General features: G+C 47.0%; 1 protein-coding gene across 7 annotated transcripts in view; it reads left to right on the top strand.

Annotated features, from left to right (window-relative positions):
* The first annotated feature begins 3675 nt into the window (after positions 1-3675).
* The window catches only part of Stpg4 (sperm-tail PG-rich repeat containing 4), a 40431-nt gene continuing 25668 nt past the window's right edge, over positions 3676-18438 (top strand). For 2 of the 7 annotated variants that reach the window (XM_087554633.1, XM_087554637.1), the window contains exons 1-5: positions 3676-3939; positions 5527-5586; positions 8437-8694; positions 17579-17643; positions 17874-17928. In XM_087554633.1, coding sequence (XP_087410759.1) covers positions 3856-3939; positions 5527-5586; positions 8437-8694; positions 17579-17643; positions 17874-17928 — 522 coding nt within the window. In that variant the 5' untranslated portion in view covers positions 3676-3855. The remainder of the gene's footprint in view (positions 3940-5526; positions 5587-8436; positions 8695-17578; positions 17644-17873; positions 17929-18438) is intronic. The other 5 variants (XM_087554638.1, XM_087554634.1, XM_087554632.1 and 2 more) reach the window with 4 other exon arrangements.

Here is an 18438-nt window from a genome sequence, read left to right on the forward strand (position 1 = left end):
TGTTTAGACACTGCTAACTCTGCTCAGTCTATCCCTCAAGTGAAAACTTCGTATTAATAGGTGGCCATTTGTGAGGCCCTACCATTGAGTGGTGGTAATGTTTTAGCTAAAGTATTACCATGCTGTTAAGCCAGGTGCCCCTGTAAAATGACAGCAGGACTATTAGTAGTTTTTCCAGTTAACAGTCTGGATGTTCGGATAACACTGAGATACAGAAAACCGAGGATAAAGGGAAAGCGGTGCGTGTACAGCTGGCAGCGGTCTTGTCTTTGCTTCCTCGGGGCTGGAATTGGTGTGTGCCACCACGCCTGGCATGTTCCCTTACCCTAGTGCTGGAATCAGCCATGGAGCTCCGTCCCGAGCTTGTTTGTGCCATATTTTAGTGGTTTATGTCAGAGTACAGAAAACATGAAAGGGCTATTATCCTGGTTTAACAGGATATTGAAATAAGATACTTCTATAATCACAACTGTTCAAACCTCTGGAACTGTCTCCCAAGTCTGCCATGTTCGTAGTTTTCATGTATCAGGGCTGTAGTAGTAGTTCTTTAATGCTATCTGTAGCCTGTCTGCTCCAAGATGGTTCTGCCACTTCCAGTACGTTTTAAAGATTGCGTATGCATCCCATGAGTGCGGTGCCTGTGGAGGCCAGGAGGAGGGTCCGGTCTCCTGGAACTGAACCAAGCAGTTGGCTGCCATGTGGGTGTTGGGAACCAACTGTGGTCACCTGCAGGAGCTGCAAGTGCTCCCAGCCAGACGCAAGCCCCGCAGGTTTGGAAGACCCCTCTTGTGTCTGGCTGCTGTGCTTAAGCATTTATGGTAGTAACTTTTCAATTTGAGATTCTTCATTTCAGTGAACGGCAGGTTTTAATAATTGATTTTTAAAAGTTGCCACTGTAGGTTCGTTTAAATTTGGGTAGAAAACAAAACTGGTTCTATTGGATTCTGTCGCTTAGACTAACGGCTCTAAACCTGATGTTTCTGGATACACTAAACTGTATATACATTTTACGTTTTTTTTTAAGTTATTTACATTTCAAATGTTATCCCTCTTCCCTGTTTCCCCTCCACAAACCCCCTAACCCACCCCCAAAGTTATTTTCAAAGAAGTATTTGGCATAAACTTGGAGTCAAAGTCTTCAGCTTTGAGAGGTGAAGATTATCCTTGGGACATAAAGTTTCTAACATTTTTGGAGGTCTGATGGGTAACAGGTATTGGGCTCTGAACATCTTAAACTATTGTTAACCAGAAAATAAATCTCAGTGGTCCTGTATACAGTGGTAGTGGTGGGTATTAGGTTTCTCTTTTCTTTCAGACTACCTCATGTATCCCAGGCCTCTTAACTCTTCGGACTCCACCTTGACGCTCCCTTTCTCCTCTCTCCCCCAGCACTCCATGCCACCCAGGTAGTGGGGTGCACCCCATGCCACACAGTGCCTCGCCACACGAGCTTGGTCCTGGCCCCGGCAATGGTTTCTTAGCTATGGTCAATTGGTTCCATGGGTAAAAGTCCTTGAAATCATTGACCTATATGTTTCTATTTTGAGGTAAACTATTTTTTTCATCTGGTTCCCTTTTCACTTGCACACCATGTGTAGGTTTCTGGACTTCTCTGTACCTTCAGAGTCCTTGGTCTCTAGGGTTTCAGTCCCTGGTCTGCTGGACCACTTTCACAGGCTCAGCCTGAATAAGAAGGTGAACTGCAGCACAGGGCGGACTCCTAACCTAACACTCTGAACTTAATGTTTGTTTTCGTCTTAGCCTCTACCTGCCATTCATTTTAAACTCGATTCCAGGACTTTTAAAAAGTAGTAAATTAAACCAAGTGTGGTGAACATCTGTAACCTTGGCCCTTGGAGACCTGGAGGCCTAGGATGCAGGGGACTGCAGAGTGCCAGCATTTAGGATAAATTGGATGAAATCCTGAGGTAATGGAGACTCAGGCTGGCCCAGGACCCATGTCAGTGGAAAGAGCAAAGCAAATCCTAAAGCTGGCCATGTTTTTCTTAGTTACTGTCCTGGGATCGGAATCAGTTTGTATTTTAACAAAAGCATGCTTCAAGAACAGCAATTAAAAATAAAGTTTATGTGTATGGTGTTTTGCCTCCGCGTATGTGTATCTGTGTACTGTGTGCGCCTGGTACCCTGGGAGGACAGGAGAGGGTTTACAGACAGTTGTGAGCCGCCATGTGAGTGCTGGCAGGTGACCCCAGGTCCTCTGCAGAGCAGCCAGAGTTCTTTAACCACTGAGCAGTCTCTCCAGCCGGGAACGAGTGTTGAAAGGCCCCACTAAGTTAAGATTGATTGATACCAAGACATAACTACTCTCATAGAAGTTCCTCTTGTGTTCCAGTTTGGTTTGGTGTTATGCAGTATACGTGTGTGTGCATGTGTATTCCAGCACTGAAGGAGAGGCCACTTTTGAAAGTCAGTTCTCAGGGGCTGGGGATTTAGCTCAGTGGTAGAGCGCTTGCCTAGCAAAGGCAAGGCCCTGGGTTCGGTCCCCAGCTCCAAAAAAAAAAAAAAAAAAAAAAAAGAAAGTCAGTTCTCTGCTCACACCACGTGGGTCCCAGGATATCAAACTCATCAGGTTTAGCAGCCCCGGGAAGTTTTTCCCCCTCCCCAAGCGCTCTCCTGGCCCTGGGAATATTTTTTCAGTTTCTGTGTCTGAGTGTTTTGCCTGTGGGTATGTATATGGCCCCCTGTGTGTGCCTTGTGCCTGCAGGGGTCAGGGGGCATTGGAGCTCCTGGAACTTGAGTCACAGGATTGTGAGCTACCACGTGGGCGTTGGGAACCCAACCCTGGTCCTCCGTAAAAGCAGTAAAAGCAGCTGGTGCTCCCGGCTCTGAAGCCTTTTCTCTGGACTTAGATGTTTTGGGGAACAAAGAAGAAACGATGGAGTCTACTCACTCTTGAAAGTTGGTGGTGAGAAACCAAAACTTCAGGATGCTGAGGGCAGTGACTGGTGCTTTGGGACCAGCAGAGCTGGATCTGAATTCCTGGGCTTCTGTGTGTGGTGTCATTGTCTTAGGAAGCTGTTCTCATTCTTCAAATGGAACCAATTCATGCCTGCTTTGCAGTGCTGCCTTGAGGGTGCCTGAGGTGTGCTGTACCCTAGCTACACTGTAAATGGGGATTAAGGTTGAAAAACCGTTTTCAAAACTTTCTGGGGCTGGAGAGATGGCTCTGAGGTTAAGACACTCACTGCTCTTCCAGAGGTCCTGAGTTCAATTCCCAGCAACCTCGTGGTGGCTCACAACCATCTGTAATGGGATCCTACGCCCTCTTCTGGTGTGTCTGAAGACAGCGACAGTACTCATACACATACAAAAATAAATCTTCAAAAAAATTATTTACAAAAAATCTTTCTGGCTTAAGAAGCTACAGCCAAGAGAAAGGCCCAGTGTGCTAAGGGCCTTGGATGAGAAAAGATGGGTGGTCTGCTGTCATAGCTAAGGCGCTAGCCTAGTGTTCAGGATTGCCCGATTCCAACCCGAAGCGGGGTGTTATGGCAGAACAGGATCTTTGTGTGGTTGATGGTGATTTGTGAGGGAATGGTGGAGTCTGTGGCGTGCCATCAGGGATGGGTAAGCCTGTCTATACACTCCCAAGAACGGGGGAAACTTCACAGTCCCCTGTATTTTGTAACTCACGCACGTGACCATCTCAATGTCCACGGAGTCAGCCTTGCTGGAGCCAGCACTGTGCCTCGCTTCCCTGTCCCCATCACTGGAGGTGGCCTTCAGAACGCTGCGCCGGGTTTTCTCACGCGCAGGCTCGGAATCGGCGGGTGGCCGCGGTTCCTAGCAACCGCCTGGCCTGCCAGCACCGGCTTGCAGAAAGTCCAGGGCGCCATGGCTGAGCCAACCGTTGTCTTAACCTCCACCACAGTACCAAGAGAAGACCTGGGACGTAGGGAGTCGCTCCTAACGACTTCGGTAGGGTAGCCTGTCCCTGGTGGCCCCGCAGCCTCGGCTCAAGGAGCCAGTGCCTTTCCTGCTTCTCTACTTTGGGCCTTCCTGCTGGAGGGAGGTCTTATCGAGCCTGTAGCTCTCAGATTCTTTGTTTTATTTGATTGTGATTTGAATTTCTTTTTCCTGCCACTTCCCTTCCCTCCTCTCTCCACCTCCATTCCACTTCCCGCTACGATTACTATCGGCAGTAGAGCGGTTAGATTTCCATCCTTTCGCTTGCTTCTGTTAAAGAATGAACAGTTTGCAGTTCTATCAGACATGCTGTCTGCCCTGCCTCCTACTTTAGTACTTTAAAAAATAAAATGGGATGAGGGATATTTGGCCTATCATTTATCTTCTCCTTTAAAGCGAATCTAAAATGATAGATGGCTGGATTATAAATCACTTGTCTGGGTCAAATGGAGAGCTCCTTTGCTCTGGACTGGTCCTGCTACCATCCCCAATCCTCTCTCCCTCCCTTCTCTGCTTTGGAGCCGGAGGTGGGAAACCTGTTTTGACCTGCCTGAGAATATTTTCTTTCTGACTGCAAAATGGGGAACTAAAAAAATCAACAGGAATCTAATAAAAGAATGTGCTGAGTGGGAAGCGGTTGGTTTGGATGTATAGCATGGTATATGAAACTATGGAAATTCTTCTGCTGTTCAGAGCAATGTACACAGTTCACACTATAGAACACGTGGACAGATGACAGAGTGAGTTGCATCTGCCATTTTTACCAATTATTCTTCTGGGTATTCTTGCTTGAGACCCCCTATTTCATATTATAAATCGGACATAGAGTTTGATGTTTTTGTGATCTGTAATAGCACAAAAAAGGAGAAGCGAAGCCTCCAAGTTCTGTGGACAGCAGGACTGGAGCAAACACAGACTCATCACAAGTTTATATTGAGTGCTTACTGCAGAGACAAGAAACCCACTGGAAACTGAGGCGCACCCAAGACATCTGCTTCTTCACTTGACAGATGAGATGCTAAAACTAAAGCCTACCGTGGCCTAGTAAATGTGACTGTGGGTGTGTCCCGCCACTCTCTCCAGACAGGGTCATATATGGCTCTCTGTCTGGCCTGGAACTTAACGTGTAGACCAGGCTGGCCTAAAACTCACAGAGATCCACCTGCCTGTCTCCCCGATTAAAGGTGTGTACCGCCACACCTCTGTGTCCAACTAGTGCTTATTTTTACAGTTCTGAGAGAGAGAGAGAGAGAGAGAGAGAGAGAGAGAGAGAGAGAGAGAGAGCGAGCTTAATGCAGAACGGTTGGTGAGCAACTTTTCCAGTGCATTCAGTCACCATGCAAAGGAGTTATGGCTTAACACTACCTAATGTTCTTACAACATCGCTGTGAGATCCTTTAGTGTCACCAAAGGGGTTTTAGATACTTAAAGCCTCTTAATATCTTAACAATGTAAGGAAATAGCATGCGTGAAACATGTAGCTTTCATTTTAATAACGATAGCTATTTGGTTTGGTGCAGGCAATTTAGTTTTCCTCAGGTAAATAATTTCCAGAGCTCACCTTCTAAACACACAAGCTGATTTTGTGTTTGCTCATAGAAAAAAGTCAAGAAGATTACAGGCATTGAGAGAGAAGGATGGTGGAGGCTCACAGTGACGGTATGTACGTCCTTGAGAGGGATGGTGGAGGCTCACGGTAACGTCTGTGCACCCTCACTCTTTCCAGTTCAGTGCTTTTTCTTCCCGTTAAGGTTTTAGTCAGTCTTGCCTTTCCAGTCAGCAACACTTAACTGTGAGAAAACCCTGTCTGCTCAGCTCTGCACGGTTTCGTTTCTACTCATAATCTTGGGATTAGCATATGAATGAGAAGTTGGCTTTAAGAGTTGAGTGTAGGGGTTGGGGATTTAGCTCAGTGGTAGAGCGCTTGCCTAGGAAGCGCAAGGCCCTGGGTTCGGTCCCCAGCTCTGAAAAAAAGAACCAAAAAAAAAAAAAAAAAAAAAAAAAAAAAAGAGTTGAGTGTAAGAGTTTAGAGAGTGAAACAGATCTAGGGACCCGGGTGCTTACAGAGTGGCTAAGGCACCTACGAGCTTGGTCACATCCGACCTATGATCTCAGACACATCCTCTGTGGGAAGGGGATTTGGCATCTGATTTTGTCACAGAGAAGCCAGTGTGTTAACATGAAGTCCTAGTCAGGGTCACTTGCTCTGATGAAACACCACGTCCAAAGCAACTTAGGGGGGAAAGGGTTTATTTCAGCTATAACTTGAGGTAACAGTCCATCACTGGGGAAGTCAGGACAGCAACTCACACAGGGCAGGAACCTGGGGGCAGGAGCTGATGCAGAGGTCATGGAGGAGTGCTGCTTACTGGTTTGCTCAGTCTGCTTTCTTTCTTTTTTAAAAATTTCTTTTCTTTTTTAATTTATTTATTTACTTTATGTTGAGCACACTGTCGCTGTCTTCAGACACACCAGAAGCGGGCATCAGATCCCATTGCAGATGGTTGTGAGCCACCATGTGGTTGCTGGGAATTGAACTCAGGACCTCTGAAAGAGCAGTCAGTGCTCTTAACCCCTGAGTCATCTCTCCAGTCCTCATTCTGCTTTCTTTAAGAACCCAGGGCCACCAGGCCAGGGATGGCCCCACCCACAGTGGGCTGGGCTTTCCCCTGATCAATCACTAGTTAAGAAAATGCCTTCCAGTAGGATCTTATTTTCTCAATTGAGGTTCCCTCCTTTCAGATAATTTTAGCTTGTGTCAAGTTGACAAGACTAGCTGGCACAGATGGTCAGTGTATAAAGTTCATACTAATATGACAGAATGGCTCATTCACTCCCTCAGAGGACACTTTTGAATTACAGACATCTATCTATCACAATGTTTCAAAAATAGAGGCAAATTTCAGTCAAACGAATTTTAACAAAAGACATGGGCTGAGTAGAACATCAGGTGCTAAAGCTTCAGACCTGGTCGTTCAGCCACACTGTGGCCATGATCTGAAGTACCAAACCCCTTCTCGGCCATGTGCTGTGCGCCTTCCTCCTGAGGCGGCCATTATAGTTCACCTTACTCTGGAGGCTCATTAGAAACATTGTATCCACTAGCCAAGACACTGGGCTCTGTGCCCACTCACTGGCCTGCATATGTGGCCAGAGAACTACAGCTTGATACTCATTATCTTTCTTTCTCTTTTTTACTTTTCAGATACATTTATTAAGGCCACATTGTAAACTTAGGAAACTGTACAGCCATGTTCCACATTCCCATCTACATAGCTTGCTTAAGTTCAGCCGACATTCATCTTGAGTGGACTTAACTTTTGGGCTAGTGAGAATATTCAGTAGATCAAGATGCCTGCCACTAAGGCTGAGGTCCTGAGTTCGATCCCCAGGCCCCATGTTGGGGAAGGTGAAAGTTGACTTTACCCTCTCTCTGATCCTTCCCCGCATACTGTGGTACATGCCAGACCTCAGTCCACATACACAAAATAGATATATAAAATGTGACTTTAGTTTTCTTAGGTAGCATTTCACTTCATAGCCCTGGCTGATCCAGAACTCATTATATAGAGCAGGTTGGCCTTGGCCTTGCAGAGTTCTGAGATTAAACGGCACTTGCAATAAAGTTTTTTCTTTTTTACAAATTTATTTATTTTATGTATATGAGTACACTGTAGCTGTCTTCAGACACCTGAGAAGAAAGCATCGGACCCCATTCCAGGTGGTTGTGAGCCACCATGTGGTTGCGGGGAAGTGAAAAGCAGTCAGTGCTCTTAACCGCTGAGCCATCTCTCCAGCCCACTTGTAATAAAGTTTAAAGGAAACTTTTAGCCCTGATCCTAGTGTGATGCCCTGGTTGCTTTAGAAAAGAATCCCTCACAATGCTTTTGAAATATTCTTCCATCAAAATGGTTTGGGAGTAGGGTGGCTGGAGAGATGGCTCAATGGTGAAGGACAGTGCCTGCTCTTCCACAGGACCTGGGTGTGATTCCTAGCACCCACGTAGCTGCTAACCATTGCTTAATTCTAGTTCCAAGGGATTCAATATGCTGCACTGAATGCAGTAAAATACCTTATACATAAGATAAAAATATTAAGGAAAATGTCTGTTAGGGGTGGGAGAGCTGGCTCAGCAGTTTAGAGCACTGGCTGTTCTTGCAGGCGTCCCAGCACCTACTAGTATCTCACAATTCTTTATAATGTTGGGTCTGACATTGTATTCTGACTTCTGTGAACACTGGACACCCATGTGGTACACAGACATACATTCAAGCAAAACACCAGGAGGCAGAGGTGGGCAGATTTCTATAAATTCAAGACCAGCCAGGGCTACATAGTGAAACTCTGTCTCAAAACAAAATTAAAACAAACAAATTCACGAACAATATTGATTCACATACGTTATAATAAATTAAGAGTATTTGTGAAAGTTAGAAATGACCCTTCAGGGACAATGCCTTAGGGAAGTCACAGGCCTACACATCTTACAACCAATGTCATTCCCCACAGAATACTCCAATACCCGGTACTTACCATTTAAGGACTTTTATTGAAGAAGCCCTACTAAATCCAGTGAGTATAACCTACAATTTTAAAAATGAAGGCAGGAAAAGGATCCCGCTTGTGCTGAGAAACGATCCGGTCCCCACTGACCTCCCGCAATATAGTCCCCCTGACTTCCTGGAGTTGTTGAAGAAGCAAACGGCCTCGTACTCCTTCAAAGACAAGCCCCGCGCAGACCCCAGCACGCTAGTTGAAAAAGATAAGGTGAGATGCTACTGTCAGTGTTTTGTTGCAAGAGTACATTGTGTGTGTGTCTGTGAGTGTGTGAGTGTGTGTGTGAGTGTGTGTGTGTGTGTGCTTTAGACACAGAGTATACCCCCAACCCTTAAGGAAACCCTCAGCAATCTCGTTCCCTATAGAAATCAAACAAGGCAGAGACTGCTCAGTGGTAGGAAGTTTGCTGTGGTTGCAGAGGACCTGAGCTCAGTTCCCTGCAGCCATGCCAAGCCGCTCACAACTCCAGCTCCAGGGGACCAAATGCCTCTGGTCTCCTTAGGCATAAATCAGTATTTACCTTTACACACACACACACACACACACACACACACACACACACACACACACACACACACAGCCCTACACATAACATAAAACATAAAAACAAATCTAGAAATGGAACAAGGGCTCAGTGAGGTCGCTCCTGTGAAGTCCTGTGCATGGGTGCAGTCCAGTCCTGGCCGGATTCCCTCATCTGGGGACCCTTGGCTCCCAGCCTTGACCAACACACTGGTCTCTTGAAGCAGTTGATGCTTTGGTCCCTCTGGGAAGCGCTGCCTCTTGCTGATGGCCTTCCTAGAGTGTAGGGGTCACCTAAAGTCTCTCTTTGCTGGGGAGTAATAAAGCCCATGTTCAGTTTCCAAAAAGCCCTGGGCTTGCTTGATCCTAGTATCAAAACAAACAAGAAAAAAAAGCATTTCTTTTTCCTTATAAAAATGAGCCTTTCAGCCACACCAGTTCATGCACGGCGTTGACGAAAAAGCTCAGCTGTGCTTCTGGCTCTGTACCAGGCTCTGCCAAGGGAAAGTGCTTCTGCTCCAGAATAATCCAGTAACAATACAAGATACAACATGTCAACCGCTGAGATAAGGAGTGCATAGGGAGCACCAGTAGGGAGCACCAGTAGGAAGCATCAGTAGGGAGTACCAGTAGGGAGCACCAAGGGGAGCTTAGTGCTCTGGAAAGCTCCCAGATAAGTAGTATTTAGCTGGATCTTAGTAAATAAGCAGGTTTTCTTTGTATTAACTTTTTAAAAAGGATTTATTTATAATTGTGTGTCTCTGTGTGGGTAGAGATGGGAGCAGCAGCTCCCCTCCACCCCCGCCCTGAGCTAGAGTTCTAGGTGGTTGTGAACTGACATGGATTCTGGGCACTGGGCTCAGGTCCTCTTCAGGTGCTCTTAACCAGGTAGCTATCCCTCCGACCCCCTATGGGACTCTCAACGCTTACTACAGTGGGCTGAAGAGATGCTATCTCTGTTTTCCCTGCAAGAAACCCGCCATAAATCACAAACTGACTAACTCATCCAGGACACGGCGTAAAACAAAGCACTTTTTCTTTTTTGGAGACGGTTTCTTAGCATAGTCCTGGCTATCATCAGACTCGATCTGTGGACCAGGCTGACCTTGAACTCAGAGTGCCCGCCTCTGCCTCCCAAGTGCAGGACTAAAGGTGTGCACCACCAGGTCCTGCTCGAAGCTGCACTTTTGACTGAGAGCTTTGACTGTAGATGTGGTTCTCTTTCCTGCCCACTGCCGTCTGTACCCACAGAGCAGGAGCAGGCAGGGTTGATTGCTGGAATCTAAAGGATGCACTTGTGTGGCCTTACTGATGGGACGTGTGCTGGGCAGCTCTCTTCAGGGAGCCTGACTTGTCACTTGAATCTTTAGTCTTTTTCCTTTCTCTTTGTTTTAATAGTCCCCAAATGAGAAGAAGCCAGGAACACCATCAGTCCACAAGGGGAATGGCTGGGGGTTGTATCTGGGTACGGTCACACGAGTTCCAGACTGAGGCGAAGGCACAGCCATTTCAAGCTCCAAACCAACTTGGGCTGCATAATGCCCAGTCTTCAGCTGGGAATGGCGGCACACTCCTTTAATCCCAGCTCTTGGGGGGCAAAGGCAGGCAGATCTTTGTGATTTTGAGGCCAGCCTGGTCTACATAGTGGGTTCTAATACAGCCAAGACTACAGGGAGAGATCCTGTCTCAAAATGACTAAACTAACCAACCAGCCAAACAAAAACCTGTCTTCCAAACCCAGAAATAAACAAGGAAGAGCTGTGATTGCTAAGTGAACATAAACCTCTCAGCCGGATATGCACACACACGCGGCCCGGAGTCACTTGTAGTACTTCACAGATCTGGGCTGTGAACGTAACAGACTGCTAAGGGTTTGTTAGACAAGCCTTGCCCTGTTTGCTTCAGTGAACAAATACAGGCGCTGGGTTATTCCTGCCTATCCAGGTCTCAGGTAACCAAGCTACAGGTGAGATCACCCTGGCTGCCTTGTCTCCCAACTCGTTCCCTGCCATTTCCTCCCACCTGCTTCCTCTCCTGCTCCTTACCCAAAGGCCCCCGGGGGAAACACACCAGGTTGTGTCAGGCACAACTAAAAACCTTGATTAAATGACTCATGTTTTTAGCATTCCCAGAGGGGTAAGTCCTCCGCAAAGACACCTTTCCAGTGTCTTTTTCTTCTTTCCTCCTCCCCACGGGCATTTCAAACTTCTGATGTTTCAAGAGCCAGCCTCGATGGAGTAATCTGAATTGAGGCATTTAGTAAAATTTGTATGACGATCTCATCTTCCTGTACTGGTGGCTTTGGTTTGTGTATTGGTATTTTGAGACATAGAAGTGGTTTTCCTTGAGTTGCAGTTAGCCACTGGCCCATAGTTCCCCTTATTTCTTAAAGAATTTGGCTTCCTTTACTCACGGCCCCTCGCTGCAGCCCCCACAGGGATTTTAGTACCTGTAGAGGTGTCTTGCCAACAACCTGGCTTCCTAGTTTCTTCACTGCTCCTTAGCTCAGCCACTCCTTAGCTTTTTTTTTTTTCTTTTTCAAGACTCATGATTTCGAACCTCCCTGGTCTTAGGTAGGTGACTCTTCTTCTCCAGGTCTCTCTGGCCTCCCCTCCCCTGTCTGGTCGGAACCCTCGGACCTTCCCATCTTTATGCTGCCCACACTCGCTCCTGTTTCATTGGTCACGATGCCCTCTCCCGTGCCCACCATCATCTCTTGCTTGCTTATGATACCTATGTCTAGACACATTTAAATGCTCAAATTTGTTTTATCATTTGTCTTCCCTTAGTTGCCTATACTAAGAGGACTCATCTGAGTAACTTAACCTGTCACTAGCAGGAACCAGGGCTTTCCAGAACCTTCTCCATACTTTTTGAACTCTCTACACATCGTTTTTCAGAAACGAGCAGAAATACCCTTCACATTCAGCCGACTCCTGCTGCTTGTCTGTCCCTCTGTCCCATGGCAGGACAGGTCTGTGCTGAGGTGTTCCCGGCAGAGGAGGAGTGTCACCACTGTAAATGCTCCCAGCTATTTCAAACAGAATTGGGAGACTTGCATAAATGTGGACATGATAGAGGGGATTTGTAACAGCCTCAATCAGGAGACTTACATAAATGTGAATGTGACAGAGGGAACTCTGAACAGCCTCGAATCAGCTCACCAGTAAGATTCGGGGTCACGATTTCCAGACAGTCAAAGGTCAGGAGAGCTAGTGGCACTGCCAGCCTCAGCAGGTGACTGAGCACTGAGCACTGTCTGTCACCCAAAAGAAGGTGGAGCCCCTGCTGTAACGACGTACAGCTTCCAGACAACACGGGTCACTCCATATTCTCCCCCTCCTTCAAGGGTGAGTGTGAGCCTTGTTCTCTTACCATGCAATTGAGACAGACATTCTGGTTATAAAATGGGCAGAGGACAGGAGAGACGCTCATGACAAGATGGACCACTGACAGAAGACCAAGTGACACTCAGCTTCAACTCATCACAAAGGACAGTAAGGCAATCTCACATGATAATAAAAAAACTGTGCAAAGGGGACAAGGACAAGAAGGTGTTGTCATTACTGATGTGAAGAGCCACTCAAATTCATAAGACTATTCAGCAACCTAGAAGTATCTAAAATATATGGAGTCTTAACTGTGGCAACGCCAAGGGAGATTGTTTAGGGAGCATGCGCACACGAGTGAGGTCTACAGCCGCATCTAACTTGGCAGCGTTTTCTGCATTTCTGTAATTAGGGGATTAATATAAAACCAGATCTCCCGCATCCACGAGGCAGCATCCACGAGGCAGCATCGTCAGGCACCCACTGAGGACAATGAGGCGGTGATGCAAGAACGCCTAAGGTTACCGTTAAACAAAGACGGCACATGGAAGCGAATTTTACAGCCTAATCCATTTGGACACGTGACGATAAATATACTCTTCTGTGAGGTCTGCGTCCCCTTTTCCTTACATCATCATTCATGGTGACTCGCTTTGGGGAGTAGGCCTAGAGGCGGGCAGAGGCTCAGTCTTTGTCTTCCTGAAGCACTTGACTTGTTTCAATGTTTGAGTTGTGCTCTTTCTCAAGTGTGCATATTTGTAAAGAGCTAAAAATAATAATTAAAAAATCCAACTAACACTTGTTTATATCTTCGGTGTGCTTATCGTCCAGTTTAGAGCCTCTCTAGTTTACTTCCTAGGTTGGGACTATGTATGAAAATCACAATTAAACAAACGAAGTTGGAAACAGCCTGAGGCTTCTGCCTTGATTGGAGTTTGTACTGTATGTTAACTTGGCAAGGGAAAAGAAAATGAATTTGGTGATGTTGCCTGGGAGACAGCCAGGCTGGAACCTGCAGGAACCTCGTTAGAAGAGGAGGTCACCACAGGAGTTCAAGACTCAGTGGCCTGACTTGGATTCCACTGCTGGAAAGATAGATGACTTCTGAAATTGTCCTCTGGCTTCTACACACATGCCGTGGCGCGTGCAAGAGATAGTCCTGCACACACACTCATGCATACACATGCTCACACTCTCACACACTCATGCATACACATGCTCACACTCTCACACACACATACATCCATACACTCACACACACATACCCAAACACATGTGCTCACATGCATGCACATATACACACACACTAACAAGATCTCTCTTACATATGTTCACATACACATGCACACACGCATTAAATAGAATGTTTAAAAAAACAAAAGGAAGAATGTAAAGTAGGAGAATGCCTTTCTTGGATTTACTGCTACAGTGGACAGAAGGACTCTCTGAGCCTGAGGAGGTCTCAGCAACATCTTCAAAGCTGAGAAGTGAAGAGGTCAAAGGTTGGAAATCTACAGAGTATCTGAGCCCTACAGAGAGTAAAAAATGAGCCCGAGGTGAAGCAAAAAAGGAAGGATGAACTATTTGGGGGAAGAAGATGATGCTTTTCAGATTGGTATCGGGTACCCAGCAAAACTCTGGAAGAAGCTGGAGGTGATAGAAACATCTACCAGGGACCAAGCTATGTCCTCCCCAAGCTCCTCTGCAAATACTCGGCCAGCAAGAGAGACCGAGACAAAGAGAACAGAGCCACCAAGCTAGAACCCTGGATCACGGGAAATTGCCTTCCACAAGGGACGGAAGTGAAAATTTAGACCAATAAGAATCGAGGAAATTTATCACTACTTGACTCTACAAGAAAAGTTTAGAAAGAGTATTAGAGGCAGGGAACTCAGGTTGGCCTCCCAGATCCCATGCTCAGGAGTCAGGGTAAGGGAACCAACCCAGGTTCAGGAGGCAGACACAAGGGGGTCTCTCCCGGCCTAGCCAGTCAGTGCGCTCTAGACTCAGTGAAAGAATAGGATTTCTGAGGAAGACATCTGATGTTGATGTCTGGTCTACACACACACACACACACACACACACACACACACACACACACACACTGGCACACATGTCTACATACATAATCACGTTTTTAAAAGAAGTTGTTAAAAATTATAGATCAAAAGCTCGAGCCTCCATTGAGAAATAAAGAGCCTTGAAGAAGGAATAACTCAAGGTAGAAGTTATGGTTGTACTGTTGGCCTAGGTTTTGTCTACTGACTCGTCTTTGTTTATTGGAGTTTGAGGCTAGCCTGGTCTTCCCTCCTGTATGTGTTGTTGTTGTTCCCTGCAGGGAAGACCAGGGTAGCCTCAAACTCACAGAGCTCTGCCTGCCTCTGCCTTCTGAGTGCTGGGGCTAAAGGCTCGTGCCCCCACATGGTGGAGGCCGGCTTGGTTTTCCTGATCCTCCTGCTCCAGGCACTGCATCTGCCATCTTCACTTTGATATCACAAGGTCCGCACTTACACTGTCTGAGGCTGGATAGTGTTACTGGACAGTTATTGGAGAGTGCATTTTGCAGACTTTAGGGCAACTACAAGCCAAAGATGAAGAACAAAACCAAAAGACGAGAGACGAGAGACGAGAGACAAGGGACGAGAGACGAGAGAAGAGAGACAAGGGCAAGACGCTCAGGACTTACACAGGAGAAGAAAACGGAAAACTGGAAACAGAAAAGTCAGTTTTCAAAGTTTAGCCCCACGATGAAAAACAAAACAAAGCATCAAAAAAACCTCACCATCAGTAGGGGCTGGGGAGACGGCTCAGTAGTCAGAGCGCTGGCTGCTCTTCCAGGGTCCTGAGTTCAATTCCCCACACCCATGTGGGAGCTCACAGCCATCTGTAACTCCAGTTCCAGGGGACCCAGTGCCCTCCTCTCATCTCCACAGCTGCCAGATGTGTAAATGACGTACAGACATACACATGCGTGCAAATATATTCATACACATAAGAAGATATTAAAAATGCACGAAAATGAATGTTAAGAAAGCAACTCAAGGCTGGCAAGGCAGTGAGGCAGAGGTGGCCAAGTGGGTAGAGGCCATCATGACTTCTGGAGATGCCCTCTGACCTCCACATTCATATGATGGCAACAGCTTCCTGTGGGTCTCTCTCTCCCTCCCTCCCTCCCACCCTCCCTCCCTCCGTACCCCCTCCCCTCTCATACACACACACACACTCGCGCACACACACACAGTTAAGAAAATGTAAATAAAAACTATTCAAATAAGAAAATGGGCCAAATACTTGTGCAGGCATTGAAGATGATACGTAGCAGGTGGTAAACAAGGTTGTTGCCCATTATATGTTGTCAGGTAAATGCCAATCAAAATAGCAACCCTACTGTGTGATCCCACTGCACACCTGGCACACCTCTCAGAATGGTCAAAAGCCAGACAGAACACAGACACCAGACACTGGTCCATACAGTGGGAACTCAGAATGCAGCAGCCACGTGAGAAGACAGATTTTCAGATGTTTTACGTCCCCTAACCTCGTGATTTCATGCCTTTGAATTTACCCATAGGATTTGAAATCACATGTCTGTACACACACACACACACACACACACACACACACACACACACACAGAATGACACTTATAGACACTTTGCTCATGCTTATCAAGATTTAGAAGCATCTAGGTTGGTCTTCAGTAGACGACTGACCGAAAGGAATGTGTTTTCAAGTCGCAGACATACAGGAAACCTAAATCTATATTAAGAATTAGAAGCTGATCTGAAAAGACCACAGACTGTGTGATTCTAATTATATTGTCATCAATCTTGCTGGCTCTCAATGTCACCAGCTTTCATTTTATTTATCATTTGAGGAGAGTCTTGTATGACCCGCACTGGCCTCAAATCTGCTATGTAGATAGGACTGACCATTACTGTGATGACCCTGCCTCCACCTTAGTGGTAGAATTGCAGGCCTGTGTAACCTCCTTCTATTCATGCAGTACTGGGGATCAACCCAGGGCCTTGTGCATGCTCGGCGAGCACCCTGCCACCAGCAACACCCCAGTCTGTCAACTCTAGTCTTAGTTTGCAGGCTCTTGGCAGCGGTCTCTCAGCCTTGGGTTCCCTTGCTTAATCAAAACAGAAACCAGGAAGAGGCAAGGCTACTATGCAAATGGGGCTTTGCAGGGTCCCGGGCTCCTGCTTACTTGGCACAAGCACAGGGCTCTCCAGTCAACTCTTGAGGGTCCTGGCGCAGTACCTGGCTGTTGTACAGGACTCCAGGGTCTCTCACACAGCTCGTCTGCTCTCTCCACCAGGCCGCTGATCTTGTCCTTGGCAGGACACTCTAGGCCTGCTCACTGTTGGAGTGTGTCTGTGTCTGGCTCACATAGCAGTAGTCAAAGTGTCCCCTCAGGAGGCCATAGCTTGGTGAAGCTCCAATACATTGTCAATGCCAAAGTTGTAAGGAAGAGCAGAAGAGGGGGCAGCAGCTCCAGTTTATGGTCACTTAACCTCTCTGAAGACAGCTCGCCTGCTAGAGACAAACTTTGACACATGTTAGGGCCACCTTATTCTGTCTCTGTGTGACATGAGGGGTGGGGGCGGGGGATGGAGGTGGTAAAATCGGCGTCTGCCAGGAAGGAACGATGAACAGGCAGAGCACGGAGGATTTTAGGCAGGGGAAATTCTCTGTATAGTGTGTGTGTACGTGTGTGTGTGTGCGCGCGCGCGTGTGTGTGTGTGTGCGTGTGTGTGTGTGTCTGCCATTGTACATCTGTCCAAACTCAAAAGAATTACACTACCAAAGATGATCCCTAATGCCACTATGAACCTTAGGTGATGACAGTGTGTGGTGTGGCTTGGCCACTTAAGTCCATTGCCGTGGTAGGAATTTGCTCACCGGAACGTCCACACACATGAAGGGCGGGGTCATTACCAGGCACCCGCCTCGGTTTTACTGTAAACCAAGAAAATCCTGTAAACAAAGTTTTAAACTTGCATGAGTAGGGCCAGGCATAGAAGCACAGGCCTTTAATTCTAGCAGTGCGTGGGGGCGATCGAGTTACGGCCAGCCTGCTCCATACCTAGTGCCAGGACAGTCAAAGTCAGACCGTGAAACTGTCTCAAGCAAACGATGTATGAATATGGGAACAGTGTGCATGTGAGTATATGTGATGCGTGAACACAGTACGGCAGCTAAGGAGCTGTATCCTTCTGTCTGTCCCTCCTGTGCAGTCACTCCATCTTTGCCCGGGACAGTACGACACTCTTCCTGCACCGGTTCCCAAGAACTCAGCCAGGTAACTCACTGTAAGTCTATTGAGTCCTTTGGACCTCACACAAGCGCTCCTGCTTACACACGCGGTTGTGCACCAACACTTGTGGGCTCTAAACCTCACCGTGCACTTTATGTCCAGATTCGTGCTTCAAAGTTAATGAGAGATGAAGCCACAAATTAGCAAAGATTCTCACCTCAAAAAGAAAAAAACCTCGAAAACTGTTTCTTCTTCTTTCTTTCTTTTTAATACAGGAGCTTCGTATTTCGTTCTTCAGTTCAAAGATTCCCACCAAACTATTTCACTCCTGTAAGTAAACTGTAGTTAATGCTAAAGGGGTCTGGTGTTTGCTCCTGGCTTAGTATTGTTTAACTCACGTAGCAGTAATTAATCTATGAATGGATGACTGAGGCAGTCGGCCGATACACGTTATACGTGCTGCTGCGTTCTACACATCTGTGACAAAATGCCTGCCAAGAGCAGCTTAGGTGAGGGAGGGACCTCTTTCCGGTGTCAGGAGCTTTAGTGCTTCGTGGTGGGGAAGGAAAGGCCAAGTTCACAGAGCCCTTGAAAGCATGCGGCTCTGGCCTGTTCATACCGCCGTCAAGTTCACAGAATGTACGATGCCAAGGGTGAGTCCTAATGTCGTTATGGATCTTGGGGACAGAAAAAGCAGGCCGGAACTAGAAGTGGGCACACGGGTAGCCCCCCTCCCCCGGGGACCTGCTTCGGCCAGCCAGGTCTGACCCCCTGAAGGTTCCACAGCTTTCAAAATAACAGCCCACGGATGGGCTTTGTCTTGCCCACGGCTTTAACTGT

This window comes from Rattus norvegicus, chromosome 6, assembly GCF_021556685.1.
Source record: "Rattus norvegicus strain SHRSP/BbbUtx chromosome 6, alternate assembly SHRSP_T2T, whole genome shotgun sequence".
NCBI lineage: Eukaryota > Metazoa > Chordata > Mammalia > Rodentia > Muridae > Rattus > Rattus norvegicus.